Source organism: Protomyctophum bolini (genome assembly GCF_963924005.1).
Source record: "Protomyctophum bolini genome assembly, chromosome: 9".
Classification (NCBI taxonomy): domain Eukaryota; kingdom Metazoa; phylum Chordata; class Actinopteri; order Myctophiformes; family Myctophidae; genus Protomyctophum; species Protomyctophum bolini.
Window position 1 is genome coordinate 43,074,909 of NC_137870.1, and position 17,788 is coordinate 43,092,696.

General features: G+C 43.7%; 1 protein-coding gene across 3 annotated transcripts in view; it reads right to left on the minus strand.

The window, feature by feature from the left end:
• vps53 (VPS53 subunit of GARP complex) overlaps positions 1-17,788 on the minus strand; it is an 87,531-nt gene that overhangs the window by 5,073 nt on the left and 64,670 nt on the right. For 2 of the 3 annotated variants that reach the window (XR_013964605.1, XM_080772263.1), the window contains exons 12-20: positions 17,690-17,788; positions 16,823-16,917; positions 13,248-13,490; positions 9,261-9,411; positions 7,507-7,589; positions 6,143-6,221; positions 4,952-5,100; positions 3,778-3,847; positions 3,224-3,361 (exon numbers count right to left, since the gene is read on the minus strand). Coding sequence is in view for 2 of the 3 variants with exons in the window: in XM_080772263.1 (XP_080628389.1) it covers positions 3,224-3,361; positions 3,778-3,847; positions 4,952-5,100; positions 6,143-6,221; positions 7,507-7,589; positions 9,261-9,411; positions 13,248-13,490; positions 16,823-16,917; positions 17,690-17,788 (1,107 nt within the window). In the remaining variant the exon portion in view is untranslated. Of the gene's footprint in view, positions 1-3,223; positions 3,362-3,777; positions 3,848-4,951; positions 5,101-6,142; positions 6,222-7,506; positions 7,590-9,260; positions 9,412-13,049; positions 13,100-13,247; positions 13,491-16,822; positions 16,918-17,689 lie in introns of all 3 variants that reach the window. The other variant, XM_080772264.1, reaches the window with a different exon arrangement.

The following is a 17,788-nucleotide window of genomic DNA, read 5'->3' on the forward strand; positions in this document are numbered from 1 at the left end:
GATCTACAAGCTCACAACGCGTCGCAGCACGACGCGTTGTGAGCTTGTAGATCAGCTATTTTTGTCCAAAAGTGCCCTCTTGCCCCCCGCCTCTCTGACACTCTGTGCACGTCCCTGGCAGGGGTCATTCTAAATGACCCCGTAATCTGACAGACAGAAACAAACCCACACACTCAAAAAAAAAAGAAAAGAATAGAAAAAAAAGGACGGAGGACTCCCCAGGGAACCTTAAGGACAAGCCAAAGACAGGCGGTGTGTGCTGTGGGTGTGTGTTGTGTGTGTGTGTGTTTCCATACAAGCATTATGTACAGTATAAGCTCCAGGGAGGGGTGATCAGGGTGGGGTTAAGCTTTGGCAGCCACATACCACTTAGCGTCCCATGGGGTAAATCTATAGGGCAAAGACTGCATTCAGGCCTGACATCGAAATAAAAAAAAAATAAAGTTTTCTAAATCATGACAATTTTCGGAAAGATTTGAGGCACATTTTAACGATTTTTTCAAAAATAGCAGACCTGCAAGTTCATAGCGCGCCACTCGGTGGCGCGCTCTATGAGCTTGTAGATCTGCTATTTTTCAATAGCTAAATTATAACATGTTTAAAACACCAAAATGGGTTCCCGCCCCCAAAATGGGTTAATTAATGAACAACAGACAAACGGGGCCAAACACAGATAAGCGGTGCGCGCTAATGTTCCCTCCCGTGTGTGTGTTTCACACTCATGATTACATGACTGTGAATAGTTATGCCTGCGTCTCCATTGGCCATCACACCTTCCCACTGAAGGGGTGACGGGGTGTAAAGGCTGGCTCATTCATAGTCTGGACTTTCGGTGGTTTAGGTGACCACCGAACTACAACATGACGTCACGAGCCGCGGTGAAGAGCAAACCACCGCTCCAGCTCTTCTCTCTGTTTTTTACTCACCACCGCTCAACGTTATTTCGCGGTGGTCGCGGTGGTCAGCTCACCACCGAAAATCAAATCCAGACTATGAATAGGCCTCGACAATATATTTTAACAGCGATACGACACATGGTTGACGATACGATACATGGACGATATTGGTTCATTTTGGCGCTACGATACGATGATTTGAAATCGATACAGTAACTATTTAAAATACATTGATCTTTTTTTTGAATTAAGTAATTAAACCCCTCTTTTTCATTACTTCAAAAAAAATAAGCTAAATACCATGCACACATGTAGTATTGATACAATTGATTAATTGCATAGTAAAACGATTCGGTACCGCTTATTTCCATTGCAAACCGATGCGATACAACAGTTGCTGTTTTCATTTCGATATACTTCGATTCTTGACATTAAAATAGATTTTTCGATACTATATCGTTACACCCCTATGGGTAAGTAAGTGCATGGGTAAGTAAGTGTGCATGTTCGTCCCTGCCCTGACTAAAATCGTCAGTGAAAATGTAAACTCTGCAAAAGTGTACAAACTAGTTACATAAATGACTAAATGAACACCGAGGGTTTTTACTGTGGAGGTGCTCAACCTCAAACTAATTTTCCAGACCCATAATGTGAGGTGTACTTGTTTATAGTTACATAATATCTCATAAAAGGCTATTCTCTGTGAGGTTACGGACAAATTAGAAGATTACTCTTCCCAAAATAAATCCAAACGATTACCGGTACCTGGTTCCATCCACAGTACTTTAACAATTACCTTGGATAGTCAAACCACAAACACACAGACAATACAGCATTGAGTTAGTCTATGATTTAGCCAGGATCTGTGTAAAAAAAAAAACGTTAGCTGTGTTATGTATTTGTACGCTGTCCTCTCATGTCAGTTTTGTTTAGTGTTCAATGTCCGGCTGGACTATGGATGGAAATGAGCATCTCTGGTGTATTTACGCTATATTTTTTAATGTAATGTTTTTTATTTTATTTGTTGACGAAATTGTCAGCCTATTTAGTCTTAGTTTTAGTCACCATAGCTTAGTTTTCATTTAGTTTCCATCAGTGAAAAAAGGTAGTCGACGAACATTCTTTCGTCTTAGTTTTAGTCGACAAAAACAACACAATGTAAGAAATGTAGAAATGTATTCATGGGGAGGACACACACACACACACACACACACACACACAGTGTCTCTGTCACTCCGTCATTATGTTACTTCCTGTGTCGTAAGCTACCAGCCCAACAGTGACGATATATACATGTGAGGCAGGGTGTGGCTGTTCAAGAGCGCATGTGTGTGTGTGCGTGCGTGCATATGCATGTGTATGTGACGTGCGTGTGTGCGTGCACGTGTGTGTGTGTGTGCACGTGTGTGTGTGTGTGTCATCAAGTCAACCGTCTTTGGTTAGATGAAAAGAAAAATACATTTTTTTTACGCACTCTCCGGCCTCTAGTTTGAGGGCAGTTATAACTGGCCTCGCTCTGCCCAGAACTACCCGCTATAGTGTTTTATTTCATTGTCTTTCTAGCTTAAAGAAAAGCACAGAGAAGTAGGTATTATTATGAGCCTAAAAACCGTAGCTGTGTAGAATGATGCACGTGACTTTCCTGATGTCGGTGTGTCAGCAATGTGCCACTGATATAATGTGTAACTCTGTACACTCAAGACACGCTCCGTATATGGCCAGTGCACGCCACTTCGCCCCTTTATGGCGAGGTCGCTTCTCGCCCCTCAGGCGTCTTCCTGGTAATATTCATGACGATCAAAATAAACCATCAGTGCCCATACCCGAAGGCGGGGGGTTGGCGAAAGGGCCTTTCTGTGTGGAGTTTGCATGTTCTCCCCCTCACAAAAACATGCAGTAATCCTGGTCTCTAAACTGCCTCCCCCTGGCCAGCCGGGGCGCCTGATGGAGGGGAAAGGAACTGGTTGGAATAACGTGTTCCTTCCACGGCGCGCGCTACGTCCAACCAGGGAAACTCCCCCCTGTCAGGTGTAAAAGGAGCAACTTGGACACTCAGGCATGAAGGAAGCATGAGTTCAAGTCCGTTGCTCTCCCCTTGTCCCCCATATATGGGGACTAGGTTGGCGGAGGGTGTGTAGAGCTAAGAGATTAGATGATTGACACAGGGGTGAAAAATGGGTTACAAAATCGTGGGATAAAAATTATTATTAGAAAAAAAAGAATAATCCCCCCCCCCTTTCTTGAAAAGTAAGGGTTTTGGACAGATTCTCATCTAACAGCGACGGACGGTATCAATGTATGACCTGGAGGTTCTGGGTAGTTCTCACCTTCAGGATCATCTCTGCGCGGGTCATGCCCTTCACCACGATCTTGGTGTAGCTGGCGGGAGCCTTGCGGAGCACCTGGGAGCCAATCGAGGGAAGGTCCAGCAGGACCGTCTTCAGGGAGTGGGTGTCCAGGAGGAGCTATACACAACAACAACAACTCCATTAACACATTCTGACCTGAGATCAGATTCTAACAATGACAGTTTTCCATTCTAACCTGAGATCAGATTCTAAAAATGTCTATTACATCCTGACAGTTTCATTATTAACCCATTCTGACCTGAGATCAGATTTAAAAAAATGTCTGTTTGAAAATGACAGTTTTCTGAAAAAGCTATGTTTCTATGTCAGTCGTTCTTCGATTTAAAAAAAATAGGAGAGCCTACAGGCGCGCTATGAGCTTGTAGATCTGCTATTTTTCAATAGCTAAAGCATAACGTGATGCTAACACCAAAAGGGGTTCCCACTTTTGCAAAGGAAATGTCTTGCAATTGTACATTTGTTTATATTCGCAAAAAAATAGTGGCATGAGGAGGATAAGGAACCGATCTTACCTGTTCAGCTCCGACCATGCTGATAGGCTTACATCTAAACAGGTGGTTGATGAATTTAGGAATGAAGGAGCTAGTGGGAGAGACAGAAAGAGAGAAATCACAACTATATCAACATCATGCAAATGTACACACTACACAGTGTATGAGTCTGAGAGTGTGTTTGTAGTTTCTATTAGGCCTAGATCGATTCACCAATATACCAGAATATTGTGATATACATTATATACAGTATACATTCCCCCTCATTCTTTGCATCATTTTACTATAACGCAAAGACCACTATCCACCTTTACTAATGTCCATTTATCAAAATCTTGTAAATACTGTAACGTGTAGCGCCCTGAGCTGGGAGTCCAACCCCCCGATCGCCAACTCAGTAGACGAGGCGAGCAACAAGCCGCGCCTCTCCTGGCCGTAACTTAATTGTAACTATAACACTTTGTTTATGAGTGTTATTATAGCCAGGCAAATAAATGTCAGTAGCATCGAAATATTTCCCCGTCAATGGAATAATATGTTTTGGGTCTCGTTGAGATGGTCATTTTTAGACCTAAGGACGATTCTTACAAAATGCCTTGTAAATCCTAGCAGTTTTCAGAAAAACCCTATGTTTCTTTGTCAGTCGCTCTCAAACATTTTCATGTCAAAGAACCCCCAAAAATATATGTAATTGGCCACCGACCCCCCCCGTCTGAAAATATGTTGTTCCAGGGAGGAACAACATGAGGAGCAAAGATTTGAGTGAAAAACATTCACTCTGAAAGAAAATATATTCAAAGATTTGAGCCACATTTTCACAAAAAAATAGCAGACCCACAGGCTCGAGCTTGCAGATCTGCTATTTTTCAATAGCTATACCAACACCAAAAGGGGTTCCCGCCCAGAATGGGTTAATGTTATCCCACGGGGAAATTCTATTTTTATTGGGTATAGGCCCTAAAATTATGACCGTGGGGAATTCTTTTGGGTAGTTCTTATCATTATAGGCAAACATAATGGAACGGCACATAGTGAGCTTGTGTATCTGCTATTCATGTGCCGCAACGTCGTACGACAGAGCATACCATTTAGTGGATTAAATGGTTATCACAATATCACAAACTCCTGATGTAATGTGTGCGTGCGTGCATGCGTGCGTGCATGCGTGTGTGTGTGTGTGTGCGCGCGCTCGTACTTTGTAAATTTGATGCAGAACTGAGTGAAGTATTTGCGCGTGGAGGCCAGGTTGTCCCTGATGATGGGCACGTTCTGCTTGATGTGCATGATGACCGACGTGACGTACGGACTCTGGTCGCCCACGTGTTCCACACTCTGCCACGGCATCTGGAGACACACAGGAACCAAGACCAAACGTTACTACAACATCTGGAGGAACACAGAGGAACCAAGACCAAACGTTACTACAACATCTGGAGACACACAGGAACCAAGACCAAACGTTACTACGACATCTGGAGGAACACAGGAACCAAGACCAAACGTTACTACGACATCTGGAGACACACAGGAACCAAGACCAAACGTTACTACAACATCTGGAGACACACAGGAACCAAGACCAAACGTAACTACACACTCTGCCACGGCATCTGGAGATAAAAAGACCAAACGTTACACTCTCCCCTTTGGAACCTCAAGTGTTTTCGGGTTCGATCCCGGGGCATCGAAAACCTGGGCTCATGAGTAGCACACACCTTGGTTCTGCAGTAAACACTAAAGCTGAATTCACCTATAGCTAAGACCCGGCCTCTCCCACTCAGACGTCACTGGAGGACGGGTTTCTGAACTGCCCACAGCCCTCCTATGAGACACAGACCGAGTAGGGAAAAAAATCGTGCCATTTTATCATGATTATTAGTGAGGACCTATATTATATGAAGATAGGTTGAAAAGTGCTGAAGTGGTCCTTTAATTATTTTCGGGGCAGCGGTGGCCTAAGGGTTAGACCAGAGGAGCGCCCTTGTGTTGCCGGTTCGATTCCCCGGCCGGGCAGGAAAAAATCTGGGTCGGGACGTGATCGGTCATCTCTCACCCAACACCGCTGAAGTGCCCTTGAGCAAGGCACTGACTGAACCCCCAACTGCTCCAGTGGAGCTGCTTAGTGGCCAACGGTATAAGACTGAGGTTGTACTGGTCAGCTCCCAGGATTTAATGTGTGTGTGTGTGTGTGTGTGTGTCTCTGTGCAGGGCCTTGTGCTCAGCCACTACCCTGGGTAAATAAAATAAACGATCTTTGTAGGCAGACATACAGTCACCATCTATAGATTTTATTCCAATTACTGGCAACATTATCAGACCCATAATGTTGAAATGGTTCTTTGGAACAACGCTTTACATGTGTTTGTACAGTGCATGTTTGTCCTACCTTGCTCATAGCCGTGAGAGCAGGGTCGCACGCAGCGTCCAGATCCTGAACCAGTAGCTGGATGCTGTTGGAGATCACACTGAAAGCAACGAGATGAAACATCCAGTGCAGTTACGTTATAGTCACTATACAATACTTCAGGTTTTCATATTAGTGTGTTAACTCTGCAGCCAGAGTAGGAGAGTATAGCGACATGCGTTGATCTCGCTGCAAAGCGGGTGTGCCTGCATGGGCTATAGTTCCAAACATTGGAACTATCCCATTGAGATAGAATGAGCACTTCCGCATTCCATTGTTACAATGGTGAGTCAACGCTGTAGTGTCGCCACTCTCTTACTATATTACTCTGCTTTCAGCCAAGCTGGCAAAGTTCAGGAAAAAAACCAGTGAACTATACTGTGTGTATATGAACTGAAAACCAGTGAACTATACTGTGTGTATATAAACTGAAAACCAGTTACTATACTGTGTATATAAACTGAAAACCAGTTACTATATTGTGTATATAAACTGAAAACCAGTTACTATATTGTGTATATAAACTGAAAACCAGTTACTATATTGTGTATATAAACTGAAAACCAGTTACTATACTGTGTATATAAACTGAAAACCAGTTACTATATTGTGTATATAAACTGAAAACCAGTTACTATACTGTGTATATAAACTGAAAACCAGTTACTATATTGTGTATATAAACTGAAAACCAGTTACTATATTGTGTATATAAACTGAAAACCAGTTACTATATTGTGTATATGAACTGAAAACCAGTTACTATATTGTGTATATGAACTGAAAACCAGTTACTATACTGTGTATATGAACTGAAAACCAGTTACTATATTGTGTATATGAACTGAAAACCAGTTACTATATTGTGTATATGAACTGAAAACCAGTTACTATATTGTGTATATGAACTGAAAACCAGTTACTATACTGTGTATATGAACTGTGTGTAAATAAACTGCTGGCACTTTTTAGAGAACAGGGTGATTTGGACCATTTTCCACCTAGCATGTAATTACTACTAATTAGTAATTACATTATGTTCAAAATTAGCTCACAACTACATTTCCACAATTTTCACATCATCAAAGTCAAATAAAATAGGGCTTTATAAATAATATTATCTATTTCGACCAATGACAAAGCTTCCAGGAACATCTTTGGATGCAGATTGTGGCCCCTAGATGTGTCACAGAGACTACATTTTTTTGTGGGGAGCGTTCTACCCATTGCTGGCTGTCTGAATAAAAAAGTCATTACATTTTTGACATATTATTGCTCATAGCAGCTTGAATGGTGATAAAGGCATGGGTGATTTTCCTCTTGGTGTGTAATGGAGTGAGTCTCACGTGCTGAACGTGTCCATCTCCCCCGTGAGGTTGATTCTCTCCACCAGGACTTTGTCTACCTTCTCTCTCAGCTTCTCCTCCAGCTAAGAAACACACACACACACACACACACACACACACACACACACACACACACACACACACACACACACACACACACACACACACACACACACACACACACACACACACACACACACACACACACACGATATTTAACACATACATACTGTACACAGTCACACATATGATATTAGGTTCATTTTCTTATGGAACAGAACAGAGAAAACACTGATAATGCAGCGCTATAGTCATTTGTGCTTTCAATTACCCTAGTTGTCATGACTCATTGGTTGTGTGTGTGTGTGTGTGTCTGTGAGTGTGTGTGTGTGCGTGTGCGTGTGTGTTTACAAGTTACTCAAAATTCTGATGAAACACACCGTCACTGGCCAAACATATTCCACTTCCTCCACCTTGAGAATACACTATTTACACATGTGTGTGACATGACGGATAACATGTAATCTTCCTGTGGATCAGTGTTGTTTTTGGCAGCGCATTTTGATTTTAGTTTTAGTCATAGTCTCTTGAATAGTTTCCTTTTAGTTTTAGTCACATTTTAGTCACCTGGAATGTGTTTAGTCTAGTTTTAGTCGACTAAATACCATGAGATTTTAGTCGACTGAATCTACAGTTGATTTAGTCGACTAAAATGTGTTTTGGCTGGCCGCGATGCCGTCGCGATGGCCGATTCATTTGACACGTGCTGAAAATAGCAGATCTACATCACACAATGCGTGTGCTTGTAGATCTGCTGTTTTCAGCATGCAACCAAGTGTAAAATGACTTGTACTGGATCTCTTGTCCACTAGTCCCTGTCTAACATGTTCGTCTAGTTTTTTATCTGTTGACGAAGTTGTTAGTGCTTACTCTTAGTTTTAGTCATCATATCTTGGTTTTCATTTAGTTTCCATTTCGTTTTTTGTCAGTGGAAAAAGGTAGTCGACGAACATTTTTCATCTTAGTTTAGACACATAGTTATACATGTATTCTTCGTGAATGAAGAGACATTGTTCTTGGGTCTGATTGAGTATAAACACATTTTCTCTTCGCCCCTTTGGAATTCTTTATTTTATTTTCCACACTGAAGCTTGATTATCAACATCAGGCCAAACATAATCATAATCAATCATATGTATTCTTTCACGTTTTTTTGTTGTATTTCCATAGTGATGATGGTACAAACGTACAGTAACAGGACAATCGGTGCATATCTGCTGTAGATATATTGCTACTGCTTTATACAAAAATATATATATTATAATATTGCACGTTTGATGTACAGTGTCGAATAGTGGTTTAACCCGAGATCAGATTCTAAAAATGTCTTTCTACATCCTGACAGTTTTCTGAAAAAGCTATGTTTCTATGTCAGTCGTTCTTCGATCTTTCTAAAATAGCAGACCTACAAGCTCGTAGCGCGCCACCGAGTGGCGCGCTACGAGCTTGTAGGTCTGCTATTTTTCAATAGCTAAAGCATATGATAATGCTAACACCAAAAGGGGATCCCTCCCAAAATGGGTTAAATGGTCCAATAGTTATATTGTAATAATGAAACATTCTGTGAAAACCCTTGCCAACCCATGATTGCGTGTCTGTCTGTCTGTCTGTCTGTGTGCGTGTGTGCGTGTGTGCGTGTGTGTGTGTGTGTGTGTGTGTGTGTGTTGTGCGTGCGCGTGCGTGTGTGTGCGTGCCTGTTGCGTGGTGGCCAGGCAGTACTCTGCAGTGCTGAGGATGCTACAGATGAGGCACAGCTCATCCGTGGTGAACTTGGCTGCTTCAGAGCCTTCCTTCTCCTTCAGGAGATGGCTGATGGTGGAGAGACCTCCACTGTTACTGCTGGTCCTGGAGAGGGAGGGGGAGAGGGAGAGGGAGAGAGAGAGAGAGAGAGAGAGAGAGAGAGAGAGAGAGAGAGAGAGAGAGAGAGAGAGAGAGAGAGAGAGAGAGAGAGAGACAGGGTGAGAAAGAGAGACAAAAAAGAAAGCAAGAAAGACAGTGTGAGAAAGAGGAAGTGGCCTTGTGGTTAGACTCTAACACAAGGCCACTTCCTCTTTCGAACCCCCGTCCTCCCAGTCTCAGGGCGGACACTCTAACCTTTAGAGAGTCCGCTCTGAGACTGGGAGGTCGGGGGTTCGATCCCCGGCCGGGTCATACCAAAGACTGTAAAAATGGGACCCAATGGCCTCCCTGGCTTGGCACTCAGCATCAAAGGGTTGGATTGGGGGGGGGTCAAATCTACTAATCAAATGATTCCCGAGCGCGGCACGGCTGCAGCTCACCGCTCCAAGAGAGATGGGTCAAATGCGGAGAACAAATTCCACTGCGGTAACGTGCGTGACAAACCGTATGACTTTGACTTTTGACTTTGATGAGGAACAATAATTGGAGGTGATTTATTTAGATTTGATTTAGATTTTTTTATTAAGGATCCCCATTAGCTGGTGCCATAGCAACCAGCTATAGTCTCTTCCTGGGGTCCACGTATAAGAATAAACATTCCAGTACACATACAGTGCAAGTACAAATACACACATTTGTTAAAAGGTCAGTATTCAACACACATTAGCATTGGATAAAAGCAAATAGAAATATAGCTAAGATTACAAGTGAGAGCGGAAAGAAAACACAGCGCACTAAAAGTGGGTTTTTTATAAATATTTAACCGTTGAAAAGTACCCCGATTAATAATAACTAAAACTTAACTAAGAGTAACAACATGTGGGCGCCGTCAGTGTGCTGCTGCTGCTCGTCTGTCAAAAAGGAGAATAAATAGACGGCCGTTCCAGAGAAAACAACCTCGTTTTGACGGACAAGCGGAACATATTTACAGGGATTGTTATCGAGTAAAGCGCTCGTCAAGTGATTCCGTGGAAAAGCCCAGCGGCTGAGCTGGAGTGAAGGAAGGGTACGGCGAGGAAGAATCCCTCCGTCGGTTCCGACTCGTTTCCCACCTTTCTTTTTTTTTAATAATTTTGACCTGAGATCAGATTCTAAAAATGTTCTTCTACATCCTGACGGTCTTCTGAAAAAGCTATGTTTCTATGTCAGTCGTTCTTCGATTTTTCAAAAAATAACAGACCTACAAGCAGACCTACAAGCTCGTAGTTATTTTTCAATAGCTAAAGCATAACATAATGCCAACACCAAAAGGGGTTCCCGCCCCAAAATGGGTTTTAATCATTTTCCACCTTAGTTTTCCAAACAACATTTGTTTTGAAAGCTTACATTTTACCCAAATGTACTGTAAAGTCTCACCATCCGTATCCACGCAGAAATACAAGTCTGCACTTCACATCACAAGTAAAATTGTGACACATTTGGGGAATGAGTGCCAGCAGCTGAAAAGAGGATTGTCTGTCACTTTAATCACTAAAACAAACTGGTCCTAATCAATCAGTAATCACTGCCTGCAAGTTAATGACCTCATTTGCACACAATGGAGTAATCTAGTGAGAGAGTAATGACACTCCCCGTTGACTCTCATTGTCAACAATGGAATGCGGAAGTGCTCATTCTATCTCAATGGGATAGTTCCAGCCATAGGAGCAATGTTTGGAACTATAGCCCATATAGGGACCAGCTTTGTTTGGCGAGATCAAAGTGTGTCACCATGCACTCTCTTACTACATTACTCTGTGGGGACGGGGGGAGCATAAGGAATGCTGAAACTTCTAGAAATAAAGACTGTAGGACTGTTGGTGTGACTAAACCAACGTACTGTATGCACCCCATGTTTAACAGTTAAGCAGTTTAGTTTACGCTAAACCCGCCATTTGTATTATGTGTTTAATTCGCCGTCTTTTTAAGTGGTGCAACCACTTCTACATCCAGCTTTGTCCGTGTACGTACCTGTGTAGGTACCTGTGTCTATGAGCCTGAGTATGTTACTTATTTATACCAGAAGGGGCGCCAGAAACAGAGAGAGGGGTAGTGCTGTGTCTCTAATATGAGAGAGAGAGAGAGAGAGAGAGAGGGGGGGGGGGATTGCACCACTTGGTTCACACAGGTGTGATTTTTTAAGTGGTGCAACCACTTCTACATCCAGCTTTGTCCGTGTACGTACCTGTGTAGGTACCTGTGTCTATGAGCCTGAGTATGTTACTTATTTATACCAGAAGGGGCGCCAGAAACAGAGAGAGGGGTAGTGCTGTGTCTCTAATATGAGAGAGAGAGAGAGAGAGAGAGAGGGGGGGGGGATTGCACCACTTGGTTCACACAGGTGTGATTTTTTTAATAATGAAAAAGAAATAGCGGATTTTGTCGCGGACCATGGTGACGAGGCCGGCGCGTTATGACGTCGAAACCGGTCAGTGCTTCTGGGCTGCAAGGGCTTCTGGGAAAATGAGTTCAATGCAAGTGAACGGTAGTTAGTTTCAACTGGACTCCAGCAGCCCTCACTGCTCGTTATTGTTTTCCGCAACGTGTGCACACGCACACACACACACACACACACACACACACACACACACACACACACACCTTATATTAAATTATTTTAAATACGTCCATGTGCTTTTTGAATGGGAAAACACTTCTGTGACCCGGGCAGAGTAGTTGTTTGACATCTAAAGGATCGGCACTCCATAACATAAGCCAAAAGCAGTCCCTGTAAATGGATGACTTCATCTAGACGGCTGCTTCTCAAAGTGAGTCCTTGAGGGCAAATGAGCAACATCTTTTCAAATGGGGGGAAGGGGGCTTGTTGTCAGTGTTGTTTTTGGCAGCAAATGTCTATTTTAGTCTTAGTCGTAGTCTCTTGAATAGCTTTCACTTAGTTTTAGTCACATTTTAGTCACCTGGAATGTTCTAGTGTTTAGTCTAGTTTTAGTCGACTAAATGTCATATGATTTGACAAAATGTGTTTTGACAGGCCTTGGTGTCGTTGTAATGACATATTTTACACTTTGGTTGCATGCTGAAAATAGCAGATATACAATCTCTTGTGAGATTGTATATATCTGCTATTTTCAGCATGCAACCCAGCATAAAACTGGATCTCTTGTCCACCACTAGGTCCCTTCCTAACATTTTAGTCTAGTTTTTATTCGTTGACGAAATTGTCAGTAAATTTAGTCTTAGTTTTAGTCATCATAGATTCGTTTTTATTTAGTTTTTATTTAGTTTTAGTCAGTGAAAAAAGGTAGTCGACGAACATTTTTCGTCTTAAGTTTTAGTCGACGAAAACAACACTGCTTGTTGTGGGCCAATGGTTTCTCTTACTTGGGAAGGTTCCCAGAGAGGATCTTCCAGGCGTACTCCCTGAGGTACTTCTGGAAGATGGTCCTGAGGGATAATGATTTCTCTTACTTGGGAAGGTTCCCGGAGAGGATCTTACCAGGCGTACTCCCTGAGGTACTTCTGGAAGATGGTCCTGAGGGATAATGATTTCTCTTACTTGGGAAGGTTCCCGGAGAGGATCTTACCAGGCGTACTCCCTGAGGTACTTCTGGAAGATGGTCCTGAGGGATAATGGTTTCTCTTACTTGGGAAGGTTCCCGGAGAGGATCTTCCAGGCGTACTCCCTGAGGTACTTCTGGAAGATGGTGGTGAGGGAGATCATGTGGGATAATGGTTTCTCTTACTTGGGAAGGTTCCCGGAGAGGATCTTCCAGGCGTACTCCCTGAGGTACTTCTGGAAGATGGTCCTGAGGGAGATCATGTGGGATAATGGTTTCTCTTACTTGGGAAGGTTCCCGGAGAGGATCTTCCAGGCGTACTCCCTGAGGTACTTCTGGAAGATGGTGGTGAGGGCGATCATGGGCTCCCCGGTGCTCAGCTGGGAGCACTGCACCATGCACTTCTTGTAGTAGACGAAGAGGTCGGCGCAGCTGGGCAGCACGGCGCCACCTTCCTCCGTGCTGCCCTTCGGCGGGCCCGCCGCGCGGAAGTCGGCCACGAAGCGCTCGATCAGCTCGCCCAGGTTCCTGAAGGGAGAAAGAGAGAGAGAGAGAGAGAGAGAGAGAGGCGAGCGCAGACAAAGTGCACGCCAAGTTAGGGTTAGAGATTCAATTGCTACACGAAGTTATGTTTACTACGTCACAACAAACGTCATGCCAACCAAATGACAAAAAGGAAAGGAAAGGTACTATATGTTTACCCCAGGGTAACTGGACTAAGGAAAGGAAAGGTACTATGTTTACCCAGGGTAACTGGACTAAGGAAAGGAAAGGTACTATGTTTACACAGGGTAACTGGACTAAGGAAAGGAAAGGTACTATGTTTACCCAGGGTAACTGGACTAAGGAAAGGAAAGGTACTATGTTTACACAGGGTAACTGGACTAAGGAAAGGAAAGGCAAAGGTACTATGTTTACCCAGGGTAACTGGACTAAGGAAAGGAAAGGTACTATGTTTACCCAGGGTAACTGGACTAAGCTCAAGAACTTGTTTACAGCCAGGCCCTGCTCATATAGAACATTTCATGGTAGAGATTCAATGCCTTGTCCAAGGGAATACTGGACTACTCGCCCCGGTGCTTGCCCGTTTTTCCTCCCGGAATTGTCCCCAGTGAGGGGGATAACTTTGTAATATGCTATTTGGCTGTTTGTATTCTTTTTGGAAAAATATAAAAAGATACTGCTGTGGAAAGGCTATATTATTTGACTTATATTGAACCTATAAACAATTTAGTATATGTAAGGTTTTGCCCCCTCAAATGGTACCTCGTCAGATAATCCCCACATTATCCTACAACAACTTCTGTGAACAGACTTCACTGTAGTAGCTTTTCATAAATTATATTTGTACTTAAGGCTGTTCTGCTGTCATGAACGTTTATAGTTAGAGAAATTCAAAGTCCAGCCGTCTGCTGTCCAGCCTCTCCCACCCCTCACTGGGGAAAATTCTGGGAACGGGGCAAGTAGTCTTGTTACCGTCCAAGGGCACTTGAGCGGTGGTAATTTCAACGTGCCGGTCCGGGGGTACGAATTAGCGACCTTCCGATATCAAGACCGTTCGGCCATCGCTGCCCCAAAGACCGTTAGATAGATAGATAGATATATATACCTTTATTAATCCTGAGGAACATTCAGTTGTCATATATCATCATATGTAATCAGAACAATCATACTATCCAACCATGAAAATAGAGATACTAATCATATCAAATGGGGGGGGTTCTGTGGCCTAATGCAAAGTGTTGTTTTTGGCAGCAAATTTCTATTTTAGTTTTAGTCGTAGTCTCTTGAAACGTTTTCATTTAGTTTTAGTCAAATTTTAGTCACCCGGAATGTTTTAGTGTTTAGACTAGTTTTAGTCGACTAAATATCATAAGATTTCTGTCTGTCGACTAAATCTACAGGTGACTAAAAAATTATTTTGGCGGGCCTTGATGCCGTCGTAATGGCAGATTTTACACTTGGCTGAAAATAGCCGATCTACAAGCTCACAACGCGTCGCAGGGCGCGACTTGTTGTAAGCTTGTAGATCTGCTATTTTCAGCACGCAACCAAGTGTAAAATGACTCACACTGGATCTATTGTCCACTAGTCCCTCACTAATATTTTAGTCTAGTTTTTATTCGTTGACTAAATTAACAGTATATTTAGTATATATAGTTTTAGTCACACTTTAGTTTTCATTTAGTTTCCCTCAGTGAAGACTTTTCGTCACAGTTTTAGTCGAGGAAAACAACAGGGCTGTACTCAACAGGTCAGTTGTTCTTTTACCAACAGGCCTGAAATGCTACTGAAATCTAGGCGCCGCAGCCAAGGCTAAACAAGCAGGCCACTGTTCTCTGTTCTGGCTCGGTTCCGTTGGGGACAAGCAGATCTGGCCCGGGTTCTTTTAACCCATTTGGACCTGAGCTCCATTCTACAAAATATCTTCCTGAAAAATCCTGACAGTTTTCTGGAAAAAACCGTATGTTTCTAATGTTAGTCGTTCTCAAACATGTCCATGTAAATTGCACCCCCAAAAATATATGTAATTGGCCGCCGACCCCAATCTGAAAATATGTTGTTCCAGGACCCCCCCCCCACCCCCCCCCCCCCCCCCAGAAGCAAAGATTTCACATTTGAGTTAAAAACGTTCGCTCTGAAAGAATATAGATTCAAAGACTTGCGCCACATTGTCACGGATACAAAAACAAATAGCAGATCTACAAGCTAGCGCTGCACCAAAAGGGGTTCGCCTTTTTGGCGTTAGCATTATGTAACGCTTTAGCTATTGAAAAATAGCAGATCTACAAGCTCATAGCGAGCTTGTAGGGTCTGCTATTTTTGAGAAAACCGTCGGGACGTATACAGAAGACATTTTTTTAGAATCTGATCTCAGGTCAGAATGGGTTAAGGCCTTTGGTCTCTAAACGTCGCCCCTGGTCACGCCGACAACAGCCAACACGCTCCAGTGATCCAAACACACCCGAGGCTTTGGAGGGGAAAGAGAGCAATGCGGTCCCAGAGCGGGTTGCACCGATTCTGGGCGAGACCACCGTGACCACCCGGGCGGGCAGAGGAGGGCGAAGAGGAAAAGGAGAGTGTGTGTGTGTGTGTGACGGAGGAGGAGGAGAGGGAAAGGAGAGTGTGTGTGTGTGACGGAGGAGGAGAGGGAAAAGGAGAGTGTGTGTGTGTGTGTGTGACGGAGGAGGAGAGGGAAAGGAGAGTGTGTGTGTGACGGAGGAGGAGAGGAAGAGGAGAGTGTGTGTGTGTGTGACGGAGGAGGAGGAGAGGGAAAGGAGAAAAGAGGAGAAAGCGACAGGGCAGACGGGACAAGACAGAGATCGGAGCAAACGAAAGCAGAGAAGGAGTTAAGAGGAATGAAACAATATACTAGTACAGACAGAAAGTGAAAGGGCACAAAACGAGCGTGTGTGACTGTGTGTGTGTGTGTGTGTGTGTGTGTGTGTGGTGGTGGTGGTGGTGGGGGGGGGGGGTCGTAGATCTGCTGTGACAGCAATTTTTCTACCCCTCTTTCTCAGCGTCTGTGGTCATTCAGCTAATGGGAAACATTTATGCCTCAGTGGAGAGAGACAGAGGCGCACGCACACACACACACACGCACGCGCACACACAAACACACGCACACACGCACACACACACACACAAACGGAGAGGAACAAGAGATGGAAACACAGAAAAGGCAGTGAAGGAGAGAATGGAAGGGGGTTTGGTGCACTTTGGGGCTACTGGAAAAAGGGCTCGCAACGTGCCAGCTTTAAACACACAACAAACCTGCACTTAATTTGGGGTCTACCTCTACTTATCTCAATATACTCTGTGCGTGTGTGTGTGCGTGTGTGTGTGCGCGCGTTACTCACTTATCCTGGGACTCTATGTAGACGTATAAGTGAGGTTCAAAGCACTTGGACACAATGCCGTGGAAAGGGTTGTCTGGAGCTTTAGGCTTCTTGGGCTGGGGAAAATGGGAGGAAAATGGCAATTAATGAAACAACTGGTATTTATTAGTGGTTTTACTATATATATATATATTATTATATTTATTGCTCGTTCAGGTCGCGTGCATATATTAGGTTGGCAGTGCTATTGTTTCAGAAGTCGACATATGGTGCTGTCATTTTGATCAGGCATAGAACTATAGCCGATAAGAAAAAAGGGAGTCTTTGAAATCGCGTGCCAAACGATATATCATCTATAAGGAAACGACACACCTCTGGCTTTTCCACACCAACACGATGTTAAAATCTACGGCAATCACTGTGCCAAATGGTTGCCGTAAAATGCGTCTAAATTCGGCCTTAAATTTGGGTTTCAGCGTATACACTCACACGGCAGCACGGCATTTATAAGAGAAGTCATGGTATATGATTGAACTGGCAGTTAGATATTCACAATCCGAGGCGGAACCAGTTAACGCGATGTCATGTCATGTTAAGAGGAAGCAGAAGGTGATCCAGTCGCAGTGTGCCGCGGGTTCGACTCCAGAGCCCGACACGGCCTTTACTGCATGTCTTCCCCCCATCTCTCTCCCCATTTCCTGTCAGCCTACTGTCTGTCCCTTAAAAAAAAAACAATAAAAGCCGCAAAAACATATCTTAAAAAGAAAAAAAATTGGTCTAAAAAAGCCACTTTATGGTTCAGAGGTCAAAGGTCAGACTAGGTCACAGGCCTCACCCTGTCCAGGTCCTTCTCAGAGGTCAAAGGTCAGACTAGGTCACATGACTCACCCTGTCCAGGTCCTCGTCCTTCTCAGAGCCGGCGTCCTCTCCAGGCTCCTCCTCCTGCAGGAAGGGGTTGGTGGACTCCAGAGGGCTCTCCGGCCTCTT